We start from the raw sequence: 22,125 nt of genomic DNA on the forward strand, positions 1-22,125 counted from the left end.
TGGAGTTAAAGACCACATGTAACCCAGCGGGGTAGAGCAATGAATACTGATTATTAAGGTCTCGCAGCCGTAAAGGATTGATGCTGTCGTTGCATAAGACGGGTATAGTCCAGGAATATCATTATCGGCTGGGAATCACAGATAATTTTGTCTTTGTGCAATCTAGCAAATTGTAGAACTGCACCTCTGTCTGCCTAATTAAGGAACTTAGCGATAACAGGCCTTGTGCTTTCCTGGGTGGAGTGGGGGGTTTCTTCATTAGCACCCGATGGGCTTTCTCTACCAGGAAGCAGGTGGATAACACATCATCCGACAAGAGATCTTTGAGCCATTGGGTGAGGAAGCGGTTCATTGAGTACCCTCGCAACCCTCCGGGAAGCCCACAAAATGAAGGTTGTTGCGCCTAGCACGGCCTTCAGCATCTTCCACCCGGGATGCCAGTTCTTGCGATATCGCTGTTAGTTTATTAAAGCGCTGCTGTAAAGTAGTCACTGTATCTTCAATGGAAGACACACGTGTCTCCACCTCGGTATTGTGATTTACTGCTTTTCTCAGGTCCTGGCGAAGAAATGAGACCTCTGACCCCACCGCACTGATTTTAGCATCTAGTGTGTCTCTGGCCTCTGTAATGGCCGCCAAGAGGGCCGCGTTGTTAGGCAACGGCCTGCCTGTGGCCCCTCCTCCCATCGTAGTGGCATACTTGTACAGGGTGCCATGCTTGGAGCTTGAGCCGCCAGGTTTGTTTTTTCCAATAGTGAAGCCGTGAATTGGCCTCTCTGAGGGACCAAGGGCTCAATGAGGCATGCAGGGATGGTCGCCAGAGGTCGCCATGACACCGATCTGGGGGGCACCTCCAGACGGTCCTCTCGGAAACTAGCCGCTCCCGAGCCACAACCCGCACTGGGCCTAGCCCATCTGCTTCCGCAGCCCGTAGCAGCCAGCCAAGTAGGCCCCTCCACCGGGACAAGACTCGCCGGACCACCAGCCCGTGGTGCGCCCCACACTGCTGCCCCGCGCCTAGGCCAATCCCCCAGTTCAGGCAGTGCCTCGTGGCTCCACGTGTTCCACAGCACAGTCCAGGCTCAACAGCGACAATCACAGGGGGCCAATACGGCCTTCAGTAGGTACATCAGGTTCTACAATGGGGGAAAGGCCGCCTCCTGTGCCCACCAAGCACTCATCAGACCAGGAAGCAGGTGATGACGTTCGGCGGTCAGAATTACAGGCAGCAAGGCACCGCACCAGGGGTGAGAACTGCACCACATCTCCTACCAGTATTCGGCCTTGATGCCCCCCCCCCCATGCCCCCCACCCCTCCAGCCGGGGCCTAGGCAAGGATGTGCTGCGCCAGCAAAGAGTTCCCGGCGTGAAAACAAAGAGGCAAAGGGCCCCGCGGGACACACAGCCCTCAGTGGCACCTCGTCAGGGGGAAGCACGCAGGCCGGCAACGTCAGGCCGTGCCGCGCCGTGCCCGGGGAGTACTAATGCACAATAAACGGCCGGTGGCCAGCGCTCAACTCCGCAGCTCCACACACGACGTGCCCCGAATCAGGACGCGGTCCCGCCGATGTCCGATGTGGTGTACTGAGGCGGATTTAGGTGGATTCTGTAGGATTACTGGCATGGATGTGCAGAGCTCACTCAGGCAGCATCTGCAATCTTGGCCGGCAGAGGTTTTGCATTCTTAATGGGTCAGTTGTCGATCCTGCTGTTGCATTAGAACCGTGTCTTGTCATTACTTCTGTTTCCACCTTCTTTATATTTTCATTGCGTCATGTCATTTTTTTCCCACGAGTATGGTGTGCAGGGGCGGCTGGTGACATTTGAAAGTGGTGAGGCGTAAACTAATTTGCATATTGCACCGCAGCGAGCACAGCGAGCGAGCGCAGCGAGCGAGCCCGAACCACCTTGCATCCATCCATACATCATTCATGCATCCACCCATCCATCCATCCACCCACCCATCCTGCATCCATACATCATTCATTCATTCATGCATCCACCCATCCATCCATCCATCAATTCTGCATCCATCATTCATTCATGCATCCACCCATCCATCCATCCATCCATCCTGCATCCATCATTCATTCATGCATCCACCCATCCATCCATCCTGCATCCATACATCATTCATTCATGCATCCACCCACCCATCCATCCATCCATCATTCATTCATGCATCCACCCATCCATCCATCAACCCATCCATCCATCCATCCTGCATCCATCCTGCATCCATCATTCATTCATGCATCCACCCATCCATCCATCCTGCATCCATTCCTGCATCCATTCATCCATTCACCCATCATGCATCCATCATTCATTCATGCATCCATCCACCCATCCATCCTGCATCCATCATTCATTCATGCATCCACCCATCCACCATCCATCCTGCATCCATTCATCCATCCATTTGTGCATCCATCCATCCTGCATCCATCATTCATTCATGCATGCACCCATCCATCCTGCATCCATCATTCATTCATCCACCCATCCATCATCCATCCTGCATCCATTCCTGCATCCATTCATCCATTCACCCATCCATCATCCATCCTGCATCCATTCATCCATTCACCCATTCACCCATCCATCCATCCTGCATCCATCATTCATTCATGCATCCACCCATCCATCCACCCATCCATCATCCACCATTCATTCATGCATCCACCCATCCACCCATCCTGCATCCATCATCCATCCATCCACCCATCCATCCTGCATCCTTTCCTGCATCCATTCACCCAGCCATTCATCCATCCATCCATCCTGCATCCATCATTCATTCATGCATCCACCCATCTGTATGCGTGTAGTTACACGCATACAGATGGGTGACGTAAATGCTACTATTTCCTCAGAAACCCACATTCTTTTTCTGTTTTATTTTAAGTTCCGTGATTTATTGAAGCGTAAATCTTTGCTCAAACTGAGCCCTATTTGTCTTGGTAAATCGGGCAGACTCCTGCTTATAAAGTCCAATAAGAGTAACAAGGTGAATGAATAAAATGGCTTTGACAAGAGTGTGAACATCCTTCCGATTACAGCGTGACAGTGATAACCGGCCTCAATTCATACGTCTGATTTCCACCTGAAGCGTCTGCTCTCTGAAGCAGTTCACTGCCGACCACATTTTTAATCCCATTGAATGCTACTTTTCACGATGAAACAATAAGACTTCGAGTTTAAATATGTGCCAATTCTTCTGACACAAATCTATACATTCTCCTCCCATTTCACGATTATTTACAATAAGAGGCTCGAACCTGGTTTCCCAGCACCAAAGTCGGCCGCGCTAACCGTCAGGATTGGCTGGGGGGGCACCATGACTCCTCGCCCAGTCCCCCTGTGTAACCCCGGGGGCTGCGGCCCGCCCCCAGGTCCTCTCTCTAAGGGGAAATGCACAGGGAATCAATCTGCGCATGCGCGAACATGATTCTGCCCATAAATCAACTTGCGCAGATGCAGCAGGCCCATCCGCCCCCCCACCCCCGCCCGGAAAAGGCGGACGTCTCCCGGATTCCCGGGCGGCAGGTAGCGAGCAAGATTATTTCAGTATTTGTTGTATTTGTATTTTCGTGACGACGCGGTGGGTCCATGGGGCTTAGTGGGGCTACGCCCCTACGCCCCAATGGACGCACCGCGCCTGATGGTGTGTGAACGTTCTCAGTGTGTCATTTTTTGGTACCTTCATAGAATCTTTTGTTCATCTGTTTTACCTCTGTTATGTGGTTGTGGTAGGTGGTGGAGAGGTGATAGTCAAGTGGTGAGAGGTTGAGATCATGCACTCACTTATATATAGAGACATCCAGTAGCCCACTTTTGTACTCACTCAACTAGCTACTCACAATTCTACTGACATTATCAGTCACATGCACTGCACACACACTCACTTACTCACACACTCAGATTAACATATATGTGCTAACTCACTTAGACAAATACGTTTTTGAGCAGGGCCTTGTTTACTCCCTCACACACTCACTCTTGTGTTAAGCTGCACAAAAGGACACTAATGCACTGATTCACATGGTCACTAACATTAACATATTCACTGAGTAACACATTATCTTGCATGAGTTCAGACATAATACAGGCAACCCATGGATGAGTCTATCAATAATTCATTTAAAGTTACATGTCACAACTCTATTTATCATAGAACATTGATGTCTGAGCCAACCAGTCAGAACAACTTGTGAAATAATATGCATTTGGGGATATGACCTAAGAGGTGCTGGACATGGAGTAAGAAGGAAGTAACTAAGGAACCTTTATAAGACGTGTGGCCTACACACATAGGTGGTATAAATAGAATATTCTTAAATAGACAGTACAGCTGTGATCAACAAATCAAAATGTTTGTATATGATTTATTTAAAATATATCACACCCTTCCCAGTGGCTACTGACAGTAATACATGTGGGAAGGTACAAGCAGGTCATTCACCATGTGAAATATAAACATACTTAATCAGACCGGACAACCACCACCCTCGCGCCAGGGCCAGCTGCACTACCAGCACAGGCTTAGGCCCAAGAACTACGTCCATAGCTCATCCTACATCACTCCTCTCCCTCACACATCCCTGAAAACCACTGAGTCACTAACTTTCAATGTTGGTGCCCAAGTGCTGGTCCCTCTTAAACTATTCATTGAAATGGATTGGACTGGTGGTATAGTTGAAAGGGTCGTTTGGAGGCCTTTAGGAACCTGTGATATTTCTTTTCATGACATTTTGCGAACATATTGTTGCCATATCTCGCATGGAAATGGAAATGTTATGCAGGGGCATACCTGACATTCAATAGTGACGTGAGGAACCGATGTGGACTGGTTCAAGGAGAAAATGCATGATCCTGCAGGACATTGTCTGCTTCCCAAATCGCGCACCAGTTTTCCATGGAGCGAAAATGTACTTAATTTGTAGCCATAAAATTCTCAGTGACACCTTCTTGCAGCAGGACGATGGTCACGTTTTAGCATTATAAATGGATGTGCAGCTATAGTCTAGTTCAGCCTATTACTTCACAATGTTTTAATAAAATGTACCGTTTTCTTGCAGGCTCCAAATTATATTTTTATTCCAAAGAAAATAATAATCATGACTTGTGTTAATCTTCACCTTTGTGGACAGCAACAGCTAACATGCCAAGGGTTGGATAGACACTAAAACTGATACCCTAGCCTACATCCACGGATCTGCCCACATTAGAAGGCACACGCTACTTTTGATATGTTGGATTTTCTTATGTTTTAGAGTTTTATTTAGCACGATCTATACCTGAAGATATATATCGGATATCAAATCGCTTTACATAGCACCAGTTTCGTTACATCAGAACACATTCATTTTTGTTAGGTACGGGGACATTAACGGCCACATGCATCAAGTGAATTTGGAGTCGCAAACGGTGCGAATCGGAAAAATCGGCCGTTTGCGATTCCAAATCCACTTTTTGGAATGCATGAAACAATTTTTAAAGAACCGCAATTTTTTGCATTTCCCAAAAATGCGATTGCATTTAAGGAATCGCATTTGTGCGATGCCTTAAATGCAATGCATGAATTTTTTAAAAATTGCGAATTTGGAAATAGGAGGTGCAAATTAACACGAGGTTGACCCTCGTGTTAATTTGCGAAATCTTTCAAAAATGCTCAAAAAAGCATTTTTGAAAGTGTCATGTTACACACACACATGTCCTTTGGACATGTGTGTGTGAAACTTGCACTTAAAAAAAAATTTCAAGGCTGCAGAGGGGGGGTCCTTTGGACCCCCCCCTCAGCACCCTTGAAATGCATCAATAAATTGCGATTCGCAAATTAAAAAAATGCAAAAAGGCATTGATTCCTATGGGCCTCTAGGCCCATAGGAATCAATGTAATGCCATTCCTTAATTGCGATTCGCAATTACGGAATCGCAAATACCGAAAATTAAGAAATCCTAAAAAGTTTAAAGATTTCTTGATGCATAGGATTTTGCAATTCCTAAATTGCGATTCCTTAATTTTCGCAATTTAGGAACGGCTAAATCCTACAATGATGGATGTGGCCGTAAGTGATTTGCCCATAATCACAGGATGTTGAGCATCGTTGCCGAGACTCGAACCCGGTTCCAAAGCTTCAACATTGACCGCTCTAGCTGTAAAGCTACAGCCTCTCCTCTAATTGGCGAAGGGAAGCTTGTATTCTTGCTTGTGTGCTGTATCTGTGATGTGTGTGAAATATGCCTGCACACCTGCGAGGCACCTGCTGTGGTGTGTGAGGGGAGGGAGCTTGAGCCTGCCCTAGCACTTTCCTGAATCTTACTGTTCTGTGCACGGCTGCAGCTTATGTTGTCCATTTGCTGTGACGTGTCAACTGCTGCTGCATGTTCTGTGCCTCATTGAAGGTTGTAGTGGCTCTGCCTGTGCTGTGTCTCTTCTATATGTGTGTATTTGTGTGCTTGCTTGATAGAAGCTTGCACTTTTGTTGTCTATGCTGTGTATGTTTTTTATGGTTATAGCAGACATATAGTGGGATATTTACTAGAAAATGTTGGTGCGCTGTGTTACGGCAAAATTGTTAATCTCTGTGCTCCAACATTTTTTAAACGCATGGATGAGCCTTATTTACAAAACTACGGCACACCACTGCGTTTCCCTAGCACTGCCACTAAAAAGGCTGCCTAGCGCCAGTGCAAGCACCTTTGCGCCATGTTGCTAGGGTGCCTGCGCTGCAGGGGCGATTGTTTAATGTCAGGAAGAGAGACCTTCCTGCACATATACAAGCTTTAAATGTGATTTGTTGTTTCTAGAAAGAGAAAAATACGAGGAGAAATTACCAATTTCTCCTCGTATTGCCATCCTAAAACCAGGTGTTACCTGGCCTTACTTTTTGGTGCTGCCCTGGCCTTTCAAATATGGGGCAGCATCAAAAAGCAATGGGTGTTGCGGAGGAAAACCTACAGCAACACTCATTGCCCGCCCCTTTGCCACAGCAGACTGCTGCGTTAAGGGGCATATTTACAAGGTGGCGTTAAGCTTCCTTAAGTGGCTTAAAGCTACTTTGTAAGTATGGGGAACAGAGAAATGCCACAAGAGCGTCGGAAAAATTGACGCTCTGTTGGTGTTAGGGGCTTGTAAATATGCCCCTTAGTTCTGTAGTTCATGCTGTACCTGTTACATGTGAAGGAAACCCGAACTGCAGCTACTAATCCTGCATCTGTTCTGTTGGAGAGTGAATGACATTTGCACCACTGTAGTTTGTGCTGTACCTGTTCTATGTGGTGTAGGAGGGCACTGCTGAGACCAGTACTTTGTGTTTGGGAGAAGTTAGCTCTGCTGTCGCTCACATACTAGCCTCATCTATGCTGCTGCTCTCTGTGCTGTATCTATTCTGGGTTTCAGAAAAAAACCGTGAACCGCACTGCCCATGTTGTACATGCTCTGTGTACTAGACGTGTGTGCGCCATTGCACCCTGTGCCATGAGAGTTCTGTGCAAAGTAGGTTTACCTTGCTTGTGTTGTACTTTTTCTTATTTTGTGAGGGAAGTATTCACTCCTGGTACCAGTGCTGTACCTATTTTGTGTATATGAGTGGAGTTTATACTGTTGCCTCCTCTGATCAACCAATTGAGTCTGTGTTTGAGGGACGTTTTAGTTGTTGCTGTCAGTGCTGCATTTGTTCCTTGCATAAAGGAAGCTTGCACTGCAGCTGCTTATGATTTATTTATCCTGCGTATAAGGTAAGCTTACCCCGCTGCCCTACCGCGCTGTAGCAGTTCTGTGTGTTAAAAAGCTTGACTTTCTGCTGTTCCCACAAGCAACCGATTCAGCACACGTTACACCTCTCCACCTGATCATGCTAGCTGTTCCCTCATCCCATAAATCTTATCTACCATCTACAGACGTCATGGTTTCTGGATTCTTTAAATTAAGACTAGAAGTTGACTTTCTCTCTCCCATAACATGTCCTAGATCTTTGTTAGAGTGTTGAATTAGAAATAATGTCCATAACCGCATCCCATTTCAAAGGCTACTGCCTGGGCAGCTGTGTGGAACCTAAAACCCAGTAGTAGTCTCGCTGACCCTATTCATCGTCAATTAGCCAGACCCTCACATTTTCTCCTATAGCATAAGCAATCATCCGCTACCTAAAATGCAAATCCACTCCCCGAAATTCTTCTGCTCCAACAAGAAAGTTCTCACCGTTACATTCCAAAAACACCTTTCTTGAATGCTTTGCACACCTGCCCCATGACACCTACCTGGAAACCTTACTAAACACCATGACAGAAACCATAGACTATGCAAAGAAAAATGTGCCTTACTTGAAGAGGCAACCAAATATCCCAGAAGAAAACTGATGCAGTAAGTTCATGAAAACAATAAAATTCTAGCATTGCAGCATTGATATAATTTTGGGTCAAAACCCACTTACCGCAACCATACGGCAACTTCGCACGACGAGATCCACCACCCACGAAGCCATTTTCTCAGTCAAACAAGACTACATTATTGGCAAGGGTCTCAAAGCCCTACACAACCCAAAGGAGATGTTCAAAGTGGTGCAGCATGTCATTATACTCCAGTCTAGGTCTGACACTTGTCACACACCGTTGCAATGCAGTGGTCTCTGTTCATTCTTCATAGACAAGGTCTGCAAAATTAGATCTGCCATCAGCCAGACCCACAACACTGCCTCAACCACACCAACCATCCACACCAACCCCAGTGCCATGGCAAATTTGAGTTCCCTGTGTGAATGAACCACAGTCAGAGCCCTCTCCCACGTCTTCCGGTTCCAATGATTCCTAAATCGATCAATATCAGGGTACTCAAAGGGGTAGGTACACCGCAGATCCCAAAACGTGGTAAAAAGGGTCAACTTCATCTTCCTCTGCTCTTCAACATATACATGAAGCTTCTCAATAACCTTTTAGGATAACATAGTTCAGTTTAAGAAGTCTGTGTGCCATGATACCAATTGCAAAACATATTAGAAATACTAAACGCCACTGGAATTTAGCTAAAGCATGACATGTGGTTCCAAAATAGGAACATTGGTACTAGGTAGCATGTATCATGTTAAAGTATCCACTCTTTCCGCTCATCTGTTACATTGTTTGATAAACAGGTCGCAATGAAAATCCTCACCCTCAATGCCCAGAATGCAGTCCTGTTTGTGTGGCACACTAGGAGCTCAAACCCATGAAACAAATCCAGCCATTCATCTCATGATCACATATGTAGTGGTCAACTCTCGCCTTTCACCAACAATGTGTATGCTGGGCATGACTGTTACCGAATTTGCAGACTTTAGAATGTGCAATTTGCAACTGTTTCATCCTCAACCTCAAAAAATGGACAGCACTCGCTGTCTGGACAGATTTTTTTTATGTGCTCTACCTGACTTTTAATTGTCTTAGGGCCTTGACAAAAGATTCCTTCAAAGCAAGATTGTCCAACATGCAGCCTTCAATATAACCTTTCCCATGCTTCCTTAAGCCAGGTGCAGGAACCGCGCTAACACATGTTTCTCCTTCTCGACCTGTTGATTCAACTCAAGCTCCCTCCACATCTGTGATTCTGAGTGCCTCTCAAAGGCCTCTTGTTCCTGTGTCCCTCAGCCTACAGCCATGCTCCTGACCCCAGCTGATGCTTTATCCATATTTGCTCAAGCTCCACAAACCTCTCCTTCCACCAATGTAACTCACATGCCTGCAGTCTGTGCATTTACCTCATTGCCTCGATGTTGCATCAACAGTCCAGATCCTTTGTATTTCCTGCTGTGACTTCCTATCTGCAATGCTCATTCATTGGTTTAATGACTTAAAGGGTTGTTTAAAATTTGGGGAATGTGGCCTATCTGGCGAATATTGGCAGACGTCGCTTCCATTGTATGGAGAGTGTGTGGGCTGGTATATATTCTAAATAGGGGAGGCCAAAACATTAATCAATTTTTGGTGGATGTCCTAAATCCATCAAGAGGAATAAAAATCCTTATCTGAAAAATTCTTTCATTCTTTAATGCCTATTTGAAAGGCATTCATCCCACCTCAGCACAAGACTGAAGGGTGATATTTGCCCAGAACCCTACCATGAGAGTTCTCATCCAAGACCTTCCCAGTGCTGATCAGCTTTCAGCCTCCCCTTCCAAGAGGTCTGGGTACAAAGATGATCAGGATTACCGCTCTCAAGCTGGTACGCACTCAGTAACGCTCAGAGTCAAATGTATTAAATATTATAAGTTAATAAAAACCATTGCATGTAAAAAGAGCACAATATTTTTTTCCTGAAAACTACAATTAAAAAGACATCTTAAGAACTCAACAAGAGATATTATGTTAATACCAGTGCTAGCAACAATTTTACACATAGGAGGTGAAGTGCATTTGGCGAGACTTCTTAAAAACTCATCGTCTCAGTACCAGTGCCAGAAGCAATGTACACGGGAGGCATGCAATTCACTTAGCCCGTTTTTTGATGCAGTTTGCTTCTGACTAATGAGGAAAAGCTGATCTTCTGCAGGTTTAATCTTGTGTTGTCTCGGTTGAAATAAGCTATAACTGCTTGTCGGCAAGTTCGCACTCCCAGTGAGGGGCGAGCGAAGTGCCCCACTGCATCCCAAAACACATTTACATTAAAGAACAATACAAAATAAAAACACTCAGATGCATTAAAATAACATTAAAAGTAAAATGCATGCACTTACCTGGGCTGCGTCCTCTGTGTCCTTGCAGTCCATGGCTGCAACGGGCACCAGTGGAAGCGGAAACTTCACAAACCAATCAAGACACTGCTCTCATGCTGCATGAGAGCAGCATCTGGATTGGATGGAGTGTCAAGGCTGGATGGTCCCTTAGGCACTGTAGGCCTGTGCTTGGTCTCCACACAGCTGTCTAAGACACCTTCGTGAAGACCTGCAAAGTGCGCATGTCACTTTGGCCGGCTCAAGACAGCTGGTCAAACTGACTTGCGCACTTTTTTAGTGTCAGTCCAGCCACGTCACCAGTCCTCCATGCAGCAGAGGACGCGCCCCTCCTTTATCCCGGCTCCTGGGCAGACTGATGGCTGCGCGTGCTGTGTGCATAATAAAAGGTCATTTAATTGCCATTTTATTGTTTACATTCCTTTAGCAGGGTTGGCAACAGGTGGGGGTAGGAGGGGTGGGGCGATGCTCCCCCGCCCTCAAGAAAAAACCGCAGCTGACACCTCATCTTCCTATTTTTGACTTGCTGAGCAAAATGACTAGTTTTGCTTTGCAGAACTGCCATATGTATGTTTGGGTACCGGGTGTGCGGGAAGATATGGTACATTCATTTGAAGTGAAAAGGAATAAGAAAAAAATACATGGGCAGAAGGGATGAAGGGATGGTGAAAAATGGCAGCACAATGGAACACGGAGATTATATCCCCCCAAATGCTATGTGAGAACTCATCAGTTTACAGATTTCTTCTCCAAAACGTCATGGTGGCATATCATTCCACCAGAGGGGTCATTATGACCTCAGTGGCCAATAGCTCAAAGTCATCTTAGTGTTGAGCTTTCCCATCCTAGAGCTCTGCTATTTTCTGAAATCAGCCCTGAGAAGCAAATTGAAAGTTAAAGGCATTGTCCACAGAAACCTATTAGGATGTGAAGTCTACAGAGATGAAGAGCTGATTAATTAACACCATGTAATTATTTTCCTTCGCAGGGGGACAAAGGACCACCTGGGGCCCCTGGTGCACCTGTAAGTTTGTATTTTTTTTTACATTTTCATTTCAAACGTGACAAAATAACATTTGTATAAAAAAATGTAATATTTGTTCCTTTGTTGACATACCTTGACAGGGTCCAAAAGGTGATCCTGGACAGGCTGGCCTGGACGGAGCTGCAGGGGAACCTGGAATTGATGTGAGTAGACATATAATCCAATCTTCTTGATAATTAAGAGTTGACGTGAAATGTTCTAAAAAGTGTTTTTTCCCTGGATTCAGTGACAAAAACTCCCCTTAGACCAGAGGTGGCTTAAAGTGCTTATCAGATAAAGTTTATTGGTGAATGCTTGGAATGTTTAGGAGTTAGTAGCCCACCCCACAGTTATCAGAAGTTCCGTTAATTGAACATACAGGCACAGCGGGACACTTTGGGTGAGGATGTTCTACTGCGGTAGGACGGTCGGGGGACATTCGTTCACGGTTTAGCCCGTGTCTTGTTCTGGTAGTACAGAGTGGATAACGTTATTCATTGTCTAAGTGGGGTGCATGAACACCTTTGTTCTCTGTATGACTTGTTCTGCATAGACCGGGTGGCAAGAATCATATATTTATTGAGCTGGGTGGATAAACACCTTTTCCCTTACGCCTTTTCTGATAACTCAGGGTGGAGAGGATTTTTTGTTGTCTAAGCAGGGTCCTAAACATCTTTCTCCCAGAGATTTGCTCAGGTAACCCTGAGTTATTTTATCGAACATGGTGTTTAAGCACTCCTCCAAATGTGTTCTGCTAACACAGGGTGGAGTGGATTGCCCTCTGTCTGAGTAGGGTGCATAAACACGTTTATCCATTACATTTGTCCGAGCCACACTCGTTCATTCTTTGAATGAGAAGGTTGCATAAGCACCTTACTCTCCTAGACATATTCTTTATGCAATGGTGGGGAGGATCAAGCATAGACAAAGGAGGGTGTATGGTCACCTTTTTACCTAGGCGTTTTCTTTTTATGCAGCCTGAGGAGGGTTCTTCTTCAACCCAGCAGGGTGCATAAACACCTTTCTCCCCTAGACTTCTTATGGTGAAACGGAGTAATTCGTTGATTCAGCTGGGTTCATAAATATCTCTTTCCTCTAGGAATGTTTTAGATACACTGCGTAGTGAGACCTACTAGGGTGCATTGACAGCCTTTTCCCTAGAATAGTTCTGGTTACATAAGGCGGAGTGGGTCACTCACTGAGCAAAGTGCGTAAACACATTTCTCCCTAGATTGTTCGGGTAGCTCTGGGCCATTTATTAACTGAGCAGGGTTCACCGACACCTTTCTCCCCTAGACTTGTTCAGGTAAGACTGTGTCCTTTGCTGTATGAGTAGAATACATAAACACCTTTTTCTCTTCGACATGTCCTGTTTAAACAAAGTTAAGTGTCATTTAGTGACTCAACAGAGTGCCTAAACACCTTTCCACCCTACACTTGTTCAGGTGAAGCTGGGTCATACTGTGACTGAGCAGAGTGCATAAACTTCAGCTAATGCTTTGATTAAAATGGCTGATATCCTACAGAAAGTCCCCTTAGCTTTGTCCTCATTCTATTCGAAGAGGAACATTACTGACCAAGTGTTTTATATACCCTCTGTTTTATCCAAGGCTTGTTATAATTATTAAGGCTACTACTGATAACATCTAGATTAACCATTGTTGTAAAAGTCCTGGTCCCCAGTTTAGTTCCAATTGAACAGACAGGGGGAACTTATTAACTGAATATGTACAAAATCTCCTTTCTTTCAGTGACATGTTCTTGACCGGGGTTCTCCAAAGTCGGTCCTGGACGGCCGGATCAATGCCAGATGGTTAAGATAACTACATTTGTCTAAATGGACATATGCCAACAATCTGGCATGGATCCGGCCTTCCAGGACTGACTTTGGAGAACCCTGTTCTAGTCAGAGAGTTGCTATACATCAGCTAATGACTGAGCATTGTACACAAAGATCTGTCTCCCTTAAACTGGGGCTCCCATGTCAGAAAACTAAGGGGCCAGTTACAATGGCGGATGGACATCGTGCCCCGGGCATGGGACAGTCCACCAGCAATGCGGCGGTCTCTCCATTGAGATTATGATGCAACCGTCACCGTGGCGGTCACATCTTGTATCTCTGACATTGCGGCCAGTGCTGCCGGCTGCTGTAACCCCACAATGTCCGAAATACACTGTTTGGATTCCCTGCACTACGTGGCAGGCACCACAATTTGCCTGCCACCTGCTGCAGGGAAATGTCGTGGGTACAATAGGAATCCCACCAGTGCACACCCACCTCCCCCAACACAAGGGGGGCATGCTACCAGCCCCCAAATGCAATTCCCACCAGCCTGTGAATGGCGGTTACACTGCCTTACACCGGCTGGGGGGGAGGCAGCATTATAATAAGGCGGACGGTGCCTAGGAGGCACGCCACCATATTGTTGATGCAGGGTGGGTTCGCCAGGCAATTGTAAAGATTGCCTGTGGCGGACCTGTGACAGACGGACTTTGCATCCGCCAGCACACCGCCCGCCATTGTAATTTGGCAGGTGGGGAAGTGCTTCACGATGGCAGTGAAACCGCCACAGGCCATCGTAATGACCCCCTGAGATAGGTGTTCTGAGAGCTATTCATCTCATGTATTCTCCTGTAAAGCTGTAATGTTATAGTGTTGAGCTCTTCATTCCTTCACCATATTCAGTGACAACAACAAAAAACACACCTCGCACAGGTTAGAGTTGGATTCTGTCTTTGACCCTTGTTCTCATCCAGCATTTCTGAGCATGCTTTTTGAGTTCTTAGACAGTGAGCACATGGGGCAGATGAGGTACTACTTATGCCTAAATCTGGAAACAATGGAAAAGGAAAACACAATTTAGAAATAAAAATAGATAACATGGCTCAGGAGTGTAAAAATAAAAATCCGCAGTTTTTAAAGCCTTCTTGTTAGTGGATTTATCTGTCTTTAGTTATGGGATGAATACACTTGAAGTTATCTACCTAGAACTAAGACGCTATGTATGTGTCTCTGTGTGCCTGGTAAGTTTCCCCCTTACACAGCTAAACGTTTCTACAGGTTGCACACACTTTTTCCTCACTTGCTTCTTTCTAGACAAAGAATTTAGTGTAGAGTTTATAAATTAATATTATGCTACCACCTGACGGATAGGAGTGGGCTTGCCCCGCAGCCTTTGGAAGTAGGTCAGCAAAGCATGTTCCGCGGAGTAGGGTCTGGCCAGTGGAATAACCCTGCCCAATAAAATCTCCCTCTCCACTAACAAAGGTTGGTCGACTTCTGTCTGACCAGAAGGGTCTCATTAGTAATGGGATAGTGTGTCCCGATAGTGTAAGTGATAGCTCCAGTATAGATCGGTTCGTGCTCCCAGTTCACGAGCATGGATTCCATTGGGTGCTACAGGCTCCCTGACCAACCCCAGTTTAGACATCTTAGCAGTGCCTTCCATTACAACAGAATGTCCCCGGAGGGATGGTTCTGAGACCATACTGCCACAGGCGCTTGTAGCCACAAATAATAGGAAGAACGTGAAATGGGGAGTTAGGGCCCTGTATTCAATCCTGGATCCCCGTAAGGAGCATATGAGATAATTGGGGAAAGGACCATACTGCATTTCCAGGCTGAGGAGCGTCCTAACCAATGAGGGTGGGGCCTGCCCTAGGCGGCCATGGGAAATGTTCAATGACCAGTGAAAAAAGCCAAAGATAAACTATTTACAAGCGATGCAAAAGGGGGGCTTACCCAAGGTATAAGGGAGCGAATTATCAGGCTAGCATAAGAGCAGCAAAAGCAGCATGGAGGCTGTCTTACTAGAAACCGCGGTAACTAATGGCCAGAAGAAGTTGTGTTCTTTTGGTTATCAGGAGTGAAGGGAGGTCAGGAAACCTGCAGGAACATCTATCTTACCCTGTGACTGGATCATCCATTCCGGGAGATTGTCCTCCCCCATTTCTGTACCTGATGTCCAATCTGGGTGTGGGGGTGCTCCTAGTATAAGGAACAAGCTCCCCCCACCCCCACAGTCATTTTTTCCCTTGAGGAAACAGAACAAGCAAAAATCTCGTTCAAGCCTGGGAAAGCGCAATGTCTTGATAAAATACCAGCAGATGTTTTTAAATCTGACTTTGGGGCAGTGGCGGCTGTCACCGAGTAGCAAGGGCTGCCAGACTGCCGCTTCGCCTCACGTCCATCCTCTGCTTGAAGCAGGAAGCACACACAGGCACCCTAAGCCAATTACAAAGCTGCAATGCAGTATTGTGATTGGTCTGAGCGCTGAGTTTCGGATGTTGACAGGGAGCCTGTGCATGTTCCTCACCAGACTAGGTGTTGAAGCGTGGTGTGGAACATGCAAAGTGTGCATGACCTGTCCAAGAAAGCTGGCCAAATCGCATTGCGCACTTAAGTGCCCCAACCACTCCTCCCCTGATGGCTGTGATGACAGCCAAGCCCCACCCACCCTGTAAACCTGCCTGACATTGGAAAAATAAAATTATAATAACATAGTGTTGTTATAATTTTATTTTTCCTTTTTCATTGCTCAAAATGCAGTGGGGTGGCACTCCTGCGCCTTAACGGAGCAGCTGCTCCTGCTTCAGGCTATGGGTTCCTTATATTAATGTGGTAATGTCATCTCGGCACCTTCTCGGTGTAAGGGACCACCTCACTCTCCTCGGAAGGGGCAGAGATTGTACCAATATTTAAAAAGGGGACCCCAGTGTGCTCTCCAGCTACTGTCAGAGCAGCTTATTAGATAATCGTCAAAAAATCCTTTGCAAGCAGGTCCTTGAGCGGCTGTTGGACTGGTGTGAGGAAAACCAGATCCTTTCAGGACTCCACGCAGGATTCAGGCACAGTGTTAACGCCGTTGACCAGGTTTTCTGGTTCCTCCTGGTCAAATGGTAGGCAGTGGAAATGGCCAAGGGCAATCTTTATGTGTCGTTCATTGATTTGCATGCCGCATTTGACTTGGTCCCCAAAGGTAAGTTATGGGAGGTGCTTCTGGGGATAGGGACCCACTTGATCTCCTCTTGATTAGATTACTCCATGAGGGAAATTTTGCTAAAGTAAATTGTGGCATGAAAGCCTAACTAACTGAGGCCTTTCCGGTAAATTGAGGTGTGTTCCAGGATTTTGTGCTTGCCCTCTTTCTCTTATACATTAACAGCTATATTGCTTACCTATCAAACTGTGTTAAGGATTCCCCTACCCTGGACGGGGCAAAAATTATACCCCTCCTCTTTATGGACGAAGTTAATGTCCAAAACCAGGAGAGGTCTACAAAATCTGATTGACAGTTTCAACCAGTTCTGCAGATTTTGGTCCTGAAATTAATACCTCCAAGACCAAACATATGATTTAAACCAAGAAAAGCAGGACGCGAGGGGATATTAAGGAGGGGCCTGAAGTATAAGAATGAGTACAGGAGTTTGATTGTCTGGGCATCAGATTAGACAAGTCTGGATCCTGGAACCCGCAGATCTCAAAGAGAACCCTAATTGTGAAGCACCAGGCTGGTGCCATACAAAAATGTGCCCAAAAAGTGGTCTGGTCCCCTGTTCGTCCAGCAGCTGTAATTTATAAGGCCCAAGCTAGGAGGGCTGCATTGTATGGGTGGAACTATGGGGCCATGGCAACACCAGTGCCCTGCGTATAGCAGAAAACACCTTGGGCCTAAGAAAGGGCATGCACGGACTTAAGGCTCCACAAGATACCGTCACTGCTAGCGTTAAGACCCCTATAGTACTGGATTTGAATTTGGAGCACTGATGAATTGCACCAGCTTAAGGACGGCTTGCAGGACGTCATTTTGGCCAATGAGGCGGGGAAAGTTAGATGGTTAGGGGGTCTCAAAAAGGGTTGGTCTGAATTGAGTCTGGGAAAATTCTGGAGTGAGCCACAGTCCACTCAGAGAGGGCATCACACCATAGGTGAAAAAACTGGTGAAAGAGAACGTTATAGATTTTAGGGACCATTCATCCTCGCTAGGGAGCTTAACAAGTGCTTTGCTTTTCTCCTCCACAAAACTGTCTGTAAGGCTGAGGAATTTGGGGATTTTATTCACACAGAACTTGCAGCGGTCCCCGTATCTCCAACTCAGGTATGGGTTTTTCCCAGTAGCAGCCCTTACCTTCAATAGGAGGCAGATGACCCAGGGATCTGATTACTGTTTTCATTGTAAAACCACATGTGAAAGCGAAGAACATGGGCTGTTGTTCTGCCTCCTTTATGCGAAACTGAGGTCCAAATGGATTGTTTCCAGGTGCAGATCACTCAGCCTGCTAACCAGAGGAGAAGCATATAGAGTTTGTAAAAGCAACACCTCCTTTTTGGGGTCAGGACTGTTTCCAAATGTTTGCACATAGCGTAGTTAAACAAACTATCCATTGTAAATAGCTACGCTTCAGATGTGTTTTCTGTCTTTTATGTGATTGTAACTAGCTGATGAATTTTTGTTAGTGACTTTTTAAGATATTTATTATTGTTTTAAATTGCAAATGTTTTTATAGGCTTTCATGGTTGTATTTTTTTAATGATGAGACGGAATGTTTCGAACTGTCAATAAATGATATGATACGATTTACTATGTTCTTAAGGATATTATAAGTTATACTCTGAAATGAATGACATCTTCCACCATATACTTAGTTAGAACAGGATGATTATTCTCTTGGCGAAAAGCAACATATCATAACGTAACATGACCTAATCTAATGCAACGCAGCATAACATAACATAGCATAACATAACATAGAATGACATAGCATAACAAATCATAACAAATTGTTTCATGTCAATGTGCATATTAAGAAATGCCTGTGAATCTACATAGCATTGCATATGCATGGGGCCTGCTCATCTTTCTCCAGGCACCAGAGCTCATGATGTGTAGATACAACAAATTACATTTTTTTAGGCAACCACAATGAAACTATGGCGTTGTTGTTGAGGTGTTTCGACTCTCCAAAGGCTTCGTAATAGAGCCTTCATCTTTACAGGCACCTTCCTGGTAAGGTACTTATTTAATTGCATGGCAATCTATAGTAATTAGAATCCAGGCACTTGCTGAAGGCTTGTCAAGATGCAGGGCCACCTTTTTTCTACTGGAGTAGGATAAAACACCTTTTACTGATTCCTTTTTTAACAGTCTGGCATGTCCAACAGTGGACATGCTTTTCCCATTGGGGACCATAACTATGGGTGACAAGCAAAGTGTAGGCTTGTGACGGGGTAATGGAGTTTAATGCTTTTCCGCAGAAAAGAGAGCTTGATGATGTGATCTGCGACACATGAAGCAAAGGGTTGTATGACATTACAATGCAGGCTTTTATCCTGCGTGCAATTACAACGCTGTTTTTACAACGCAAGTCGTTACAACGACTTGCGCTGTAAGGGCTGGATAGTGGAATAGTTTCATTTTCTATTCCAACTCCAGCCCACGTTACAGTAGGGAAGGTGTTGGAATTGAACTATTCCTTTTCCACTGCACCCGCCAGCGCAAGTCGTTGAAACGACTTGCGTTGTAAAAGCAGCGTCGTAATGGCAGCGCGTGGTAATGCCCGCGTTGTGATGGCTGCTCACCAAGCAAAGCAACTTGTACATCATATGCTCTTGGAAAAATACTTGGACATCGTACATGTGATGCGACAAGATAGCCTGGCATATGCAGAGCCAATGCCAGAGGCTGAACAGGATATTCAGGGATCCCCAGAGAGGCTCCACCGGTGTAGTAAATCCAGAATAGAACAAAGATAATTATAATGTGACCTCTGTGGAACACTGACAAATGCAAACATTCTTTGATTTTTTTGCCCACAAACATTTTCTTTTAGCCTCTGACATTTCCATGTGCTTGTTTGTTTTCTCTGGCAATCCTCTGTTTCTCCAGCCTGTTTTGTCTCTGGAAAACCCAGTCTCCATTTTGGCCTGCTCTTGGCACAGCCGTTTTAGGGCTTGGTAATCTTTTCCTCACCTGCGCCTGGTGATCCTCGGCCTTCTTGGTGGGGGCCTGTTTAGCTTGGACAGGGTAGATGCTGGTCTACGGTGAAGCATCTGTCAGATTTGTTGGAGGCTTTTCACCCACTAAATGGACAGCGATATTTAATGGAAGGTAGGGCGAGCCTTATGGCACATTCCTGCTGCCCTAAAATTCTATGTGACTGTGCCAAGATATTTCAGAGTATTGATTAACCGAGAGACTAATTAAGATGAGCGTCTTTTCATTTCATTAAAGAGCTCTAGGAGAGGGAAAGTCTCACGTCATCTTCTTTGCTGCCTCATTCACGTTACATTTCTTGCAGTTAACCTGAGTTGATTTATTAGTGTAGAACAGTTGTATCTACGATGACATCAATAACTTTGCATCTACATGAATGCATGTGGTGATTAAGGCCAGCAGCGGCTGCTGCACGAGGATGCACTGGAAGAGCAGGTGAAGAGCGCGAGCTCCGGGCTGGACTCATTCTGATGGTGTCAGGTGCGCGAGATGGAGGCTTGGAGAAAGATATGGGTGCATGTGCCCTGGGTGTAGGGCATATGCTACCTGTGTAAGTGCAGTGAGCTAGTGGTTGAGGTATCTTCCTACTCAATAACAGTGACTGAGCCAGAAGACTGGAGCACATTCAAGCAGTGAAAGGGGGAAGTGCTCAATGTGTAAAATGATAAGTGCCAGGCCCTGGGCAGGAGACAACTGCAGTTTGCACTGCACTTTCCCCCTCCCAGTGCTGCCAATGATGGTACTAAACAACGACTAACCATCTCCCTCGTCTGCAAGTGCGGCAGTTCAGATTATTCCAGGTACCCAAAGCTAAAGGAATTCCTGGGGAGGCAGGTATTAGTTATTTTTAATGTATATCGTATTCATAAACAACCATTGTTCTCCTCATCTCTAAATAAGATGAGAAGCGCCACCATGTGGCAGACTATAATAAGTACAGTGTTCACAGTTAAGTGCCAGTGCCCAGCACCGGAAACCACCATCTCAAATTAAGCAGTGAAAAGGGGGCTATGCGCCATAGGCCCCTTCCTGTAAAAAGATTGAGCTATGGGCTTTGAAAATTTTCCAGCAGTGTAAAAGGAGAGCGGTACACACACAGATCGCATACCTGCTGGATAAAGGTGAGTTCAGGGACCCAGCGCATGTTGCAGTTAGGTGACATTCCTGGAGCTCGGAGTTTGGCCATATTCTAGCTGACTCAGTTTTTAGCAAAAGGACGTAACCACTTCATCCTCTATAACCACCGTCTATTGGCCTCAATTCTCTACCACAAGAAATTTGCACCTTCATCTCTGGTGAAGGCCAATTACTCCACACTCTTGAAAAGCAGGCCATCTCCACTTTATTCTGTAGGCGTATGACCAATTGAGCTCAATTCACAATAAAGGACCATTATACTTAGTTCTCGCTGATCGGTCGTAGCCCATCACCATATAAATATGTCCCCTGAGCAGGACTCTGGTGCGCCTGGCAAAGCGTGCCACATACGTTTGCACATAATTCCACAATGCATATTTTACATTAGTAAAGTAATTGAACTTAAGTTGCTATGTAATATTATTTTACAGAATCTGGTATGACCTGTTAGGATGTGTTAAGTATGTGACTGTGTGGTTATTTATATCTTTTTGGGACTAGATCGCCAATGCATTAAAATTATAATCCTATCTTCTTTTCCAATAAAACACAACACCATAAAATAGAAATGGGAACAGCCAGATATTTGGTGGCTAAATATAGTCCGTCCTCCACTGATGCGAGTTAAACTCAGCTTGATGATGATGATGATGATTAGAGCCTTGTATAGCGCAACTTTGCCCAAGGGCGTCAAGGCGTTGAGGATGGAAAGAGAAGCTGAATGTGAGAAAGAAGAAGAATGCTGGCTAGAGATAGGCTTCCCTGAAAAGCCAGGTCTTCAAGGCCTTCCGGAAATGAGAATGAGAGGACTGATCCCTAAGTTCCGCAGGAAGGGTGTTCCACATTCTAGGAGCAAGGGAGAAGAAAGCTCGCCCGCCCCATCTTGCCTTAAGAATTCTGGGAACAGCAAGAAGGTTTTTGTTCGCTAAGCGAAGGACCCTACCGGGGACATAGAAGGACAAAAGAGAGCTAATGTCTTCTGCCCCAAGCCCATGAAGGGCGCGATGAGTAAGGCACAAGGCCTTGAAGTCAATCCTGGCTTGCATAGGAAGCCAGTGCAAGTCTTTCCTAATGGCTGAGCCTGATGAGCGCCTAAGGGCGTCCACAACGAACCTTGCCGCCGCGTTTTGCACAATTTGGAGACGCTGGACAAGTTGTTTGGAAATTCCCAGATAAAGTACATTACAATAGTCCAGGCGGGTGGCTATGAGGGCTACTGTGACCTGTTTACGGGCTTCGATTGACAGGTAATGTACGATTT

General features: G+C 45.6%; 1 protein-coding gene across 1 annotated transcript in view; it reads left to right on the forward strand.

Annotated features, from left to right (window-relative positions):
* COL9A2 (collagen type IX alpha 2 chain) overlaps positions 1 to 22,125 on the forward strand; it is a 134,746-nt gene that overhangs the window by 23,167 nt on the left and 89,454 nt on the right. Inside the window, exons 3-4 of the mRNA XM_078681105.1 lie at positions 11,698 to 11,733; positions 11,835 to 11,897. Coding sequence (XP_078537231.1) covers positions 11,698 to 11,733; positions 11,835 to 11,897 — 99 coding nt within the window. The remainder of the gene's footprint in view (positions 1 to 11,697; positions 11,734 to 11,834; positions 11,898 to 22,125) is intronic.

The sequence above is a fragment of the Lissotriton helveticus genome, chromosome 3_1 (genome assembly GCF_964261635.1).
Source record: "Lissotriton helveticus chromosome 3_1, aLisHel1.1, whole genome shotgun sequence".
Taxonomy (NCBI): Eukaryota; Metazoa; Chordata; class Amphibia; order Caudata; family Salamandridae; genus Lissotriton; species Lissotriton helveticus.